We start from the raw sequence: 13,084 nt of genomic DNA on the forward strand, positions 1-13,084 counted from the left end.
TCCATTGCAGCACGCCACTGCGTTGCGTGTGGACCGTTGATTGCTTCAGAGAAACTTCTCGGTTCTGCCACAAACTTGCGCGCCATGCCGGTGGTCTCCCGGAATCGAACTGGCAGCTGCCCTTCGTGCTTCGATTTGAACGCCGAAGGGGCGTCTTTTCTTCTTAGTTGCCATCATCATCGAACACATCTTTAGACGATTAATCACAATATGAGGAGTTGGATTCGCACTCCTGAACCGTCGCGCCTTCGTCGGATTCATCTTTCCCAACTGATTGTGAATGCACTGACTCGTACTCCACCATCGTCGCTGATGGTGATCGCGACGTCGAATCTTCGTTCTCAGCGTCGTCTTCCATCTCTACGAAACGTACATCACGGACAATGGCCACTTTCTTCGTTGCTTGATCGATGAAGCGGAACGCCTTGTGGCAGTCCGGATAGCCGACGATAGTCATATAGCACATGTTCGATGTTGATCCTGAGTCGACGATCCACATTTGAATTTACGGTCGTAGCAGCAATGAACGCGCCAACCGTCGCCGTTTTCGATTTTATTTTTGACACGTGGCTCTGGCTAGCACCGCTATTGGTTGGCTCTCTTCCGGCTCTTGACGATGATGGGCACTCTCGTGACATATGTCTGGGCTTGGGGCAGACAATGGACTTTTTGTCTCCACCAGCTCGCAGAATGGACTCACCTCGATGGCTTCTTTCGGCTCGCTTTTGGGCTTCATCCAAGAGCTTGCGCTTCACCAGCTCACCATGGTCGGAACGGCTTTCCAATGCTGTCTTCACAGGGTATCGAACGAGTCGGGCACCATCGCTACCTTTAGGCTAGGGCCTCCAGGTTTTGTCCAGTATTCGCAAGACTCGCGAACAGCTCCTTCATGTGGAAAAGATGGCCCTCCATGTCCCTGTCGTCGGCGTACTCAGCTTTGCACAGGTTTTCCAGGCACGGGCTTTGGCGTCTCGTTCCTGCCACGCCCTCAGTTCTGGGGCGGCCTCCGCAACGTGTTTCCACAGGTTTTCGCGCACCAACAGCATCTCCACCATGAATTGCCAGCATTCGTAGCCGCCGCTCTTCAACTTTTCCAGGCCGAACTTGCTTCCATCCATACCGGGAACGTGGAAAAATCTTGATTACGGGGTGAAAATTTCACTTTCTCGAATTTTCTACGAAATGGTTCATAACCTATGGGATGTGGCCTTAGGTCGCACCGAAAGCAATAAAACTGACGGTTTGCTCGAAGGTCAAATTACAACTAACTCTGATATACTCAAATTTAAACTAAATTAGAAAAGTCGTGGCATGCCGGGCTTTTCAGTCGCATCAACTTCAACACAATTTCTTCATGATTCTACTAAAAATCTCACAAGAATCCCTGTGGGATTATCCCGAAAAACCCTACTGGTACTCTTCCAAAAATCTTTCGGGCATTCTTCGGAAATCCTTCAGATATCTCTCTGATCGCTTTGTGATTCTTCCGAAAATCTCCCTGGGACTTCCTCTTGAATCATCCCGGAATGTTATGGAAATCCTCCCGAAATTCTTTGTAATCGAAGTTACCATTTGTGGCGATCGTTCAGCAACTGTGATCAAAGTTACCTTTGAAGATCCGAGCTGCCAATCGTCATCGACCTGATTTATTCCTAATCAAGCCCTCATCAAGAGCAGACGTATTTTATTACAACTCTACAATAAACTGTTATTTGTTCATCAAGCTCTATTTACTACTTCCTTCCCATTTTTGAGATCCGAACGAGACCAAATTTCTTCAGGTTATGGGTCCCTCGGCGAAAGAGAATTACGGAATTCCTCAACTGAAAGGGGAGAACTTTGCGAACTGGCAGTTTAGAGACAAGTTGCATATGGAAGCCGCGGAAGTTTCAAAAGCGCTAGAAGAAGATGTTCCAGGTGCAGATCCTGAACGGAAGAGGTTTCTTCAAATGGACCGGAAGGCCAAATCCTTACTGGTCAGCTTCATCTCGGATGAGTGTCTCGAGATAGTTCGGGAAAAGCAAACGGCCAAGGCCATGTGGAAGGCGCTTGAAGATACGTTTGCCAAGAAGTCGGTGGCAAACCAAACGGTACTACGGAAGCAACTGGCAGGACTCCGGATGAGGGCAGGATCGTCAATGCGCAGTCATTTTCAAGCTTTCGATGACCTTGTACGGCAGCTCAAGACAGCAGGTGCTAAGTTAGAAGAGAACGATTTAGTATCGCAGCTGTTCCTGACATTGCCGGACAGCTACGATCTTGTTGTTACGGCGTTAGAAAACATGAATGAAACTGAACTTACGCTGGAAGTTGTGAAGCAAAGATTATTGGCTGAGGAAATGAAGCGCACGGATCGTTATGAAGACCCTATTCAAGAAAAGGGAGCAGCGTTTGTGGGAGGACGGAATAAGAAAGTCAAGAAGTTTACGGGAAAATGTCACCACTGTGGCAAAGTCGGGCATATGCAGAAGGACTGCCGGCTGAAGAAACATCAAGGTGAAGCGAACTCGGCATGTGAAGCGAAGGCAGTCTCCTTCATGGTGAACCGAACCACATCGTTGAAGAAATCCAATCAAATTGTGTTTTGCGTTGACTCGGGATGTAGTGACCACCTGGTCAACAACAAGGATTATCTTCAGTCCCTGCGGAAGTTGGAAAAACCGTTCGTTGTGGATGTAGCTAAGGATGGTGTGACGTTGATCGGAGAGTACGAAGGTGAGATACGAGGTTTCGCCAAAACTGGGATCCGGTTTGAGATGAAGAATGTGGTTTATCTGCCAGACCTCCGTGAGAATTGGGTCCTAAAATGTTTAATGAATTCTTGTTTTTATTTAATAATACGAAAGAGCATGTTCTTGCAACTACTTTAGCATTTTTTCTAACTCAAATAACGGCTATAACATTTTTAAACTTCAATTTTAAAAATGATTCCAAATATGAACCTTGACACTTGTGATCATGTTTGACATTCACAGTTTCGACAAAAATGCCACAGGGCATATAGTTTTAACACTGGGGTTGTTCCTATCTGACATTTAAGCAGGGACACGGAAAACAAAATATACCCAAAATTTGAGTTTAAACCAAAGGGTGGGACAAAATCTTAAAAATCATAAACAAATGTTTTTTGGACTTAAACAAATGAAAATCATTTTAAAATTGAGTAAACATGTGTTTTTGCCCTAAACTTAAGCGTTTGATACTAAAATTGGGACAGGGCTTTAGGACCCAATTTGTTGTCTGTGAAGAAGCTATCCGAAGCTGGCATCGAGCTGTCGTTTACCGATAAAACTGGAAGAAATTCAGCTGTAATGAAGCATGACGGTAAAGTAATTGCAGAAGCGTTCCTGAATAGAAATCTGTACGAGCTTGAATTGGTTGTTGACGAAGTTACACCGAAGGCCAACCTGTGTGGAGCTGAGGTGAGTTCAATAAGGCATCGCCGTCTGGGTCATGCCAGCCAAAATGCCATGGATAATCTTATGAAGCACGGAATGGTTACCGGAATCCAAGAAAAGCTGAAGAAAATCGATTTCTGTGAAACATGTGTCAAGGGAAAGCAGTGTAGAGATCCGTTTAATGGTTGCCGTGAACGAACAAGTCGTGCTTTGGAGCGGATACACTCGGATGTCTGTGGACCCATAGATCCTCCAGCGTGGGATGGATCCCGCTATTTTGTTTCATTCATAGACGACTGACTTCACCCACTTTGCTGTAATTTACACCATCAAGAGGAAATCACAGGTATTTGATTGCTTTAAGGCGAAGTAGGCCGTCATTGAAATTTGTATGCGTCGTTGATGATTGCTGCTAATTCATCTCACGATTTCGAATTAAATAAAATCAGTTGGTTTTGCACTGGCACATCTGAAAAAGTATCAGCATACTTAATGCATGTTAGCGCGTACAGTGATACTTTTTCAAGTCAATATAAATTTTAAGATTGAGTTCTATCACTTTGAAATCCAAGCTGAAAAATCATCATTGTTGCCAAAACGAATGACGGGCTACTTAGCCTTAAAGAATATGTGGCGATGGCGTCAGCCCATTGGAACCTCAAGATCAGCAAGTTGACTGTAGACCAAGGCACTGAATATTGTTCGAATGAGCAACGGAAGTTTTACAGGCAAAAGGGAATCCTGATCCAGCCAACGGTCGCTTACTCACCGCAGCAAAATGGTGTTGCGGAGCGATTCAATCGCACGTTGGTTGAGAAGGTAAGATGCATGCTAATCGACTCAAGAATGCCGAAAAATATGTGGTGTGAAGCTGCGTTTACTGCAACGTACCTGCTGAATAGAAGCCCGACCATGGCAATTCAAGAAAAGATTACCCCTGCTGAATGTTGGACCAGAACTAAACCAGATTTAGGGAAGCTACGAATATTTGGATGCAAAGCATTTGCATGGATACCTACCCAACTGAGGAAGAAGCTGAATGGAAAAAGCCGTGAAGGAGTCATGATCGGATATGCTCCGAACGGTTACCGTTTATGGGATAGGTCAGCAAGGAAAGTTTTCATTGCGAGAGATGTACGCTTCAATGAGTCCTGTATGCCGTTTGCAACAAATTCGGAGCCGGTTGATGATAGTCCGCTGGTGATTCCAATACGTTACGAGCAAGAGGGGGAGAATTAAGTTGATGATGCTGCAAACGATGTGGAAACCGGCCGTGAAAGTGGCACAGATAATGATGATGATGATGCTGATCAAGTTCCCGAAAATTTCCCCGAGGAACTGAGTACAGACGAGGACGAATCTCAAGTTGAAGACCGACACGATACATAACCTGAGGCGCTCCCTTCGCATTCAAGACGTGAAGACTGTATAGAGTCAACCACGAGGCGCAGCGAACGGGAGCGCAGACTCCCAAGTAAGTTCCTGGATTTTAGAGCAACCTCTGCTGTTAAAATTCCCAACCATGTAGATTCACCGACGAACTATGCGGAAATCACAGACCGTGATGATAGGGCGCTCTGGTATGCTGCTGTAAACGACGAGCTAAAATCCTTGAAGGACAATCAAGTTTGGAAGATCGTTCAATGCCCGGATGGTGTGAGACCGTTACAATCGAAATGGGTTTTCTGCACTAAACAAGACGAAAACGGCATTGTCATCAGACACAAGGCAAGACTTGTAATCAAGGGTTACCTGCAGAAACCTGGATTGGACTATCAAGAGACGTATGCTCCAGTGGCAAAACTCACGACGATACGGACAGTATTGGCAGTTGGCGTTCAAAAAGGGTATTACTTCCACCAGATGGATGTGAAAATAGCTTTTCTGCATGGCGAATTACGCGAGCAGATTTACATGGCGATTCCAGACGGAGTGAGGGCGAACCATGGTGAAGTATGCCAACTGAAGAAGTCCCTTTATGGCCTTAAGCAGTCGCCAAGATGTTGGAACGAGAAATTCAACAATGTCATTTTGAAGCTCGGATTCAAGAGGTCTAGACATGATTATTGTCTTTATGTGCGACTTAGAAAAACAGCCGGTGAAACCATATTCTTGGTACTTTACGTGCATGACCTACTTATAGCTGGAGCCCATTTGAGCGAAATTCAGGCCCTGAAACTGCAGCTGTCCCGTGTGTTCAATATGACCGACTGTGGAGTAGTGAAGCACTTTCTTGGGGTCAAGATCCAATACGATCAGCAAAACGGAAGAATGGAATTATCGCAGAAAGATAATATCGCGAAGATGCTTGAAAAATTCGGTATGGCTGAATGCAATTCATCACGTAGTTCTATGGAGAAAGGTCTACAACTAAATAAAACCCAAGGTGAGCGAACCCAAGAGCCGTATCGAGAGCTTCTAGGAAGTCTGATGTACACGATGATGTCGACAAGGCCGGATATCTGCTTCTCTGTTGGGTACCTTGGCAGATTTCAACAACAACCAAATCAACAGCACTGGATGGCACTCAAACGTGTCGTACGTTATTTAAAAGGAACTCAAAATATAGTGATGAAATTCAAACGGTACGACCACGCGAAGCCGCTTATTGGTTTTGCTGATGCGGACTGGGCTGGTGACCGAGAAGATCGCAAGTCAGTGAGCAGATACATTTTTCAAGTCTATGGAAACACCATATCGTGGTCTAGCAAGAAACAAACAAGTGTTGCAATGTCATCGAGCGAAGCCGAATACGTTGCCTTGAGTTGTGCTGCTGCCGAAGCTATATGGTTGACAGGTATTCTGGAGGATTTAGGAGTGAAGCAAATCGAACCTGTTACGATGTTCGAAGCCAATCACGGATGCATCGGTATGGCGAAAAATTTGGAGTACAAACGAGCTAAACATATAGACATCCGATATCATTTTGTCCGTGATCATGTTGCCGAAGGGAAGGACGTACGACCAATAGGAACAAAGGATCAATTGGCTGACATATGTACGAAGGCACTAGATGGTGATCGTTTTGCTACTCTCCGGAGGAATCTAGGGTTATACGATCGAGAGGGGGTGTAATCGAAGTTACCATTTGTGGCGATCGTTCAGCAACTGTGATCAAAGTTACCTTTGAAGATCTGAGCTGCCAATCGTCATCGACCTGATTTGTTATTCCTAATCAAGCCCTCATCAAGAGCAGACGTATTTTATTACAACTCTACAATAAACTGTTATTTGTTCATCAAGCTCTATTTACTACTTCCTTCCCATTTTTGAGATCCGAACAAGACCAAATTTCTTCATTCTTCCGTAAAATTTCTCTAGAATTCTGCCGAAAATGTTTCAATGATTGCTATGTTTTCACTATCAGATTACGTCTTTCAAATTCTTGGCATTCTTCTGGAAATTTATGAGATTTTTTCGTAACTCCTTATGGAACTCTTCCGGAAATTCCTTTGAAAATCCTGTTGAAATTCTTCCAGATATCTCTCGGTGATTTATTTGGAAATCTTTTCTATGAAAATCCCTCCAAATTGTTTCGGGAAAATTCTCAAAATTTGTTTGAAAAACTTCCAGGCAGTCTTTCATACATCCTTATTCAATTCGTGCGGAATTGCTTTAATTTTTTCATATTTTTTTTGGGTAATTTCGAAAATTCGTTAGGAATTTTTATGGCAATTCCTTTGTGATTCTTAAGAAAATATTTCTAAGATTCTAAGAAATGTTCATTTTTGTTGTAATTTATTAGTCAAATTCCTTGGATATTTTCTAAGATTTCACTTCAGAAAATCCCTCTTGAACTCAAATAGAAATCCTTTAAGAAAACTTCCGGACAGACCTTTGAGATTCTATGCAAGAATTCGTCGGGAATTTCCACAGAAGTTTTATCAAATCGATGGAAGAATCATAGAATAACTTCCTGGAGGATTTAGCAAATCGAAATCGATGGAAGAATCATAGAATAACTTCCTGGAGGATTTAGCAATTTGATCATCAGAAATAGAACCATGGAACGAGCTCACCAATTGATAAATCCATGCTTAACAGAGCAGCTCCAAATCACTTTCATGCATACGAACGAAACGAAAAACGAACCGTCTTACTTGGGCTTTACGAAGCACTCCAGAGGTATACCTCTCGGTTTTGGCCGAATATGAAAACTATCCGTTTAACCTTTACGTTACCGGCCTCCGACAAAGCATTTTCAAATGGCTGTCATTTGGTCAATTCCCATTCGATTTTTTTGAAACCACCGTCAGTTTACTTTAAAAAGGTTTCAGTTATTTGTCATAAATGGAGAATTCTGAATTCGGAACCATCCCGGAGATATTCTGGATTGTACTGGATGCTAAATTCGGGAAATGTGATTATTTTTTTATTTATTTCAGCTACAACACTAAAGTTTTTATGTAAACGTGAAATAATGGTCGATTGTCATCATTTCAACATAATTTGAATAAGTGGACCGTTTCCGGAACATCGTAGCCGGTTCCGCCATGGCCAGTTTGGGGACATTTCCGTTTTTTGTCGGAAACATACCGTGCGACGTATCAATCTTCGTGGATTCGAGAGAACATGTCAATAAAAGAAGAAAAACTCCGGTAAAAACAGATGTGGCCACTCCAGATCCTGGCATAGGTTCCACGAGGGCCTGTTTGGGGACATTTCCGTTTTATGTCCAAAACATACCGTGCGACGTCTCAATCTTCTTGAATTCAGAAGAACATGTCAATAAAGGAAGAATAAACTTAATATCCATAGATGTGGCCACTTCACAGCACCTGACACAGGTTCGGCCAAGGCCTCTTTGAGGACATTTCCGTTTTTTGTCGGAAACATATCGTGCGACGTATCAATCTTTGTGAATTCGAGAGAACTTGTCAACAAAAGAAGAAAAAGCTCGGTACGAACAGATGTGGCCACTCCAGATCTCCAGGCACAGGTTCCACGATGGTTTCTTGGGGAACATTTCCATTACTAGGTTTCTTGAGGAACATTTCCAGTACTTACCCAGCAATCCGAGTGCACTTGGTACACACTTTTTTGATGTGATACTGCTCAACGACGTCGTACGTTGCACGAAGCTCATCGATTGGGTTCACCGTCACCAGCAGCGATTGGACGCATTCGTCGCTCACTTGCAGCTGGAGTTCGTCCTCGTAAAAGAAACCGGGCTTCATTCGCAAAACCCCTTCCGCGCTGAAGATTGGACTCAGCGTTCCGATACCATCGAAAACGTAGATGGATTTGAGCAGGATTGTTACGGCGGCGATATTTGTGACTGTCAGTAGGAAATAGGACCCATTTCGGTGCGGGTCCTGTTTGAGTTTTACCTGAAGGACTTCTCGTGAAATGACATGGTTTCGTATGTCGGCGGTTAGTAGCGGTTCTAGTGAAAACTTCGCTCCATGGCAATTTACGAAGTGTTCCCTGATGGCACTCTCCAGAATTGAAGTAGTACACAAAGGGCATGTTCTTCGAAGTTCACACTCGGATGAGCTTTGATTCTGCTCAGACACGAATCGGATCAGTGTAGTAATTCGTTTAACATCCAAAACTATATCAACTTTATCGTATTTCTTCAAATGAGCTTTTTTCGGCTTGTTCGTTTTTCCATTTCGTGTTCTACACTTCTTTGGAGGTTTCTTTTTTAATTCTGCTCTAGCTTTCGCGTACGCGAGACTTCTGTTGTTTCGATTTTTCTCCGCTCTTCCTTCATTGGCGGTTTGCTGATTGAACATCCGCGTTTGGATGTGTTCGATGTCTGGAGATTTTGGAACGATCTGGTCAGACCGAATCTTTTCCCGGCATGCTGGAGGACTGTCGATCTTCGATGTCATAATGCAATCCGCCGGTAATATCGGCAAGTCCGGTGACTCATCGTTATTGTTTGTTTGCATCGGTGTGACATCTTCATCAGTAGAGCTTTTTTCCGTTTCGATCAACAGTTCAACGGCTAAAAGAAATGAAATTGTTTTACAAACACGTGATAGTGAAGGTGCAAATTAGGGGGCGACTTATTTATCTAAAGTTATCAAAATTAAAAATTCATGTGCTCTTTCGAATTCCAATCACATAAAAAGATAATCTTTTAAAGTTTGGGCGACGTGAAGGTGAACTTTCAAATTATAAATATGACCTTCAGTGAATTCTATTAATTTTGCAATTTTTAGCATAATAATCTTCAAAATTAAATTTTTGAAAAGTTTATAGAAAATCAAATTTGTTTAAAATTAAAACTAGTTTTAATAAGTAGTTTCCTTAAACAAATTTCCTCATTTCACTGAAAATATCAACTTTGTTTCAGTTTGACTATAACTTCATAAATACTCAACTGATTTCAAATATTTTTACATCATTCAAAGATAATTTTATTGTTTTTTTTCTTGTCAAATGTGAACCATAGTAAAACTTGGTTTTCATGGCTACCTCGATGGTTCCTTGGATCGTATTTGCACTGGTTTTGTGTTCTATAATTCGATACCTCTGGCACGGAAGGATAGCAGTAGGCAGCGCGCGCGAACGGATGTGTCACGTTTTAAACATCTCCGCAAATTATTAGATTCGTCGGATGAAACGGCTGGTGCAGTTTTGGAAAAATCTGTCTATAATTCAAATAAGTCGGTTTATTCTGCACGCATTCTGATGGGCAGTGCTTCGTTAATGCCCAAGCAGAGAAATTGTTTTTTTTGTCGTTGAAGTAATATTTTTTCGTTTTAGTTTGCACGCGTTCTGAGTGCAATCGAGTTCGGGGTTTCACGTCACCAGAGTGATATTTTGGTTTCGTGAAATGAGCATACTGATTGAAGTAGACTTTCAGCTGGTGCAGTTTTGGAAAAAAGTGTCTATATCAGAAATAAAGGAGGTTGTCTTCGGATAGGCAGATAATAAGGCTGTGAACCGTTTCAACGATTCGTTTAACTTATAGTTAAAATTTGACAATTCGATAGTTTTTTCCCCTCCGGTTGAATATAACCCTGCTCTAGAGCATGGTTAATCTTGACAGCTCAAAAGTTATTTTCTACTCCCGGTAATTTGAGAATAAGTAAGCATCTGCCAACTTTGTTCTGAATTACTACTCGACTGTTAAAACTCAAATGGATCGACCGCGAAGTTCAATTTAACTATTTGAGGGGAAAATAACTATCGAAATGTAAAATTTTAACTAAAAGTTAAACGAATCGGTGAAACGGTTCACAACCTAAGTGAGCTTCGAGGTAAACTAAAATAGCTTTATTGAAGTATTGTTTATTAAACACGTTTTGTCTGCTTGAAGGCTTGTTGGTTGTGGAAATTCCACATGGAATGATTAAAGTTTCTGACACGATCGGATGCCTTATATTTTCATGGCCACCTACGGTTTGGCCGATCGATCACGGCCTCCTATTTCTTCACCCCCTGCCAATCGTGGAGTCCGATAGTTTGACACAGTTTCTGGGAACGCCCGACATCCAACGACTTAGTACAAATGTCAGCGAGTTGGTTCTCAATCCCGATTATCTCCACCTTGACGTTACCGGCTGCTACATGGTCCCTTATAAAATGGTGCTTGATATCAATGTGCTTCGCAAGCTTGCTCTCCAAGTTCTTGGCCATTCCTATGCACCCACGATAGTCTTCATAAATTATTACCGGTGTTGTGCCTCGAATGCCAAGGTCGTCAAGGACTCCAGCCAACCATATAGCTTCCAGGGCTACCATCTTCTGCTTCTTACTTGACCAACAAACAGTGTTCCCGAATATCTGAAATAGAAAACCACTCACCGATTTTCTGTCCTGTTGTTCAGTTGCCCAATCAGCATCAGCATATCCGACAAAGGGTACCATTTGTTCATTGCGTGAGAATTTCAGGGACGTCTGCATGGTGCCTTTTAGGAACCGCACCACCCTCTTCAAAGCTGTTGTGAAGCATCAGGTCGCTGTTGAAAACGTCCAAGGTATCCTACTGAGAAGCATATGTCCGGTCGAGTAGTCATCATAATGTACATTAAACTCCCCAGTAATTCTCGTTATGGTGCTTCTGTTACTTCTGACGTAGCTTGGAATAGCTGCGGGCCCTTTTTCATCGGTGTTTTAATCGTATTACAGTCTTTCATAGAAAAGTTGCTCAGAATCTTCTTGATACTGGCCTCTTGTGACAGCTCTATTCGTTTTTGCTGCCTATCATAAGAAATCTTCATTCCGAGTAAATGCTTCGCTTCGCCGCAGTCAGTCATTTTGAAATGCTGGGATAACTTTTTCTTCACGTCCCCAATGATGTTTAGCTTCGTTCCAAAGATCGTCGACATACAGGATCACGTAAACTACGCCATTCCCCCTCTTGTCGATACAGGTGTACACACAATAGTCGTGTTGCGACCTCTTGAAAGCGAGCTTTAACAAAACTTAATTAAGCTTCTCGTTCCAGCATCGCGGGCTCTGCTTTAACCCATACAATGATTTTCGGAAAATGGAAAATGTTCTCTTTTAGTTCCCCGTGCCGGAAAGCCGTTTTCCTTCGGCAAAGCAGCTGCCAGAACCACTCGGATTGTCGTCAGCTTGGCCACTGGTGCGTAGGTTTCATGATAGTCTATTCCTGGCTTTTGGAGAAATCCCTTAACGACCAGTCTCGCTTTATGACGAACAACGTTTCCATCCACATCCTCCTTCACGCAGAACACCCATTTGGATTACAGTAGCTTCAATCCGACCGGACACGGGGCAAACTTCCATACGTTGTTGGCCTCAATGGATTGTAGCTCATCGCTAATCGCTGCCAACCAGGCGTCACGATGCTCGATTTCCTTGTACGTGGATGGTGGATCTGAAGATGCGGAAATCTCAGAAGCAGTGGATGCTCTAAATCCAGTGATAAAATCTAATAGCTTACCTGGGAGCTTGCGCTCCCGTTCGCTGCGCCTCGTGGTTGACTCTAAACAATCTTCACGTCTTTCTTGGGGAGCGCCCAGGATTTGATGTATCGGACATTTGTTCATCCGAATCAGCTTCTTCATATTTGCTGTTTGAATCGTTTCCCTCTTCAACCTCAACTTCATCTGCTCTTGTGGTTTCCAAGGGCTCCCCCTCTGGCTCATAGAACGTACGAATCACCAGCGGCTGTTTTGCAGGCAAATGGAAAACGGTGCATAGCCAATCATAATTGCTTCACGGCTCTTTGGATCTAGTTTCTTCCCCAGCTGGTTCGGGATCCACATCATGGCCTTGCAACCGAAAATTCAAAGCTTGCTCAGGTCCGGCTTTGTTTTCGTCCACATTTCCAGTGGGGTAACGTTTACATCAAACGCCACCGTGGGACTCCGATTCAGGATGTATGTTGCCGCCATGGCCGCTTCTGACCACATCCGCTTAGGCACCTGAGAATCAATTAACATAGACCTTACCTTCTCAACTAGGGTTGGATTAAAGCGTTCAGCAACTCCGTTCTTCTCCGCAGCAAAACGCCACTGTTGGCTGAATTTGGATGCCTCTCATCTGATAGTATCGCTTCTGCTCATTCGAAAATATTCGCGACCTTGATCCACCGTAAGCTTGCTGATCTTCGTTTCCCAGTGGGCGGTAACCAAATCTTTATACTGCTTGAAGCAACTGAAGACTTCACTCTTGCGCTTGATAGGCTAAATCATTTATAAACAGGTCCAATCATCGATGAAGGAAACGAAAAATCTTGATTCGTCCCAGGCCGGTGGATC

General features: G+C 43.3%; 1 protein-coding gene across 3 annotated transcripts in view; it reads right to left on the reverse strand.

Moving 5' to 3' along the window:
• Window positions 1-13,084, reverse strand: part of LOC5571917 (putative helicase MOV-10) — a 63,418-nt gene that overhangs the window by 41,100 nt on the left and 9,234 nt on the right. For all 3 annotated transcript variants that reach the window (XM_021852921.1, XM_021852920.1, XM_021852919.1), the window contains exon 3: window positions 8,406-9,351. In XM_021852921.1, coding sequence (XP_021708613.1) covers window positions 8,406-9,351 — 946 coding nt within the window. The remainder of the gene's footprint in view (window positions 1-8,405; window positions 9,352-13,084) is intronic.

This window comes from Aedes aegypti, chromosome 3, assembly GCF_002204515.2.
Source record: "Aedes aegypti strain LVP_AGWG chromosome 3, AaegL5.0 Primary Assembly, whole genome shotgun sequence".
In the NCBI taxonomy this organism is placed as follows: domain Eukaryota; kingdom Metazoa; phylum Arthropoda; class Insecta; order Diptera; family Culicidae; genus Aedes; species Aedes aegypti.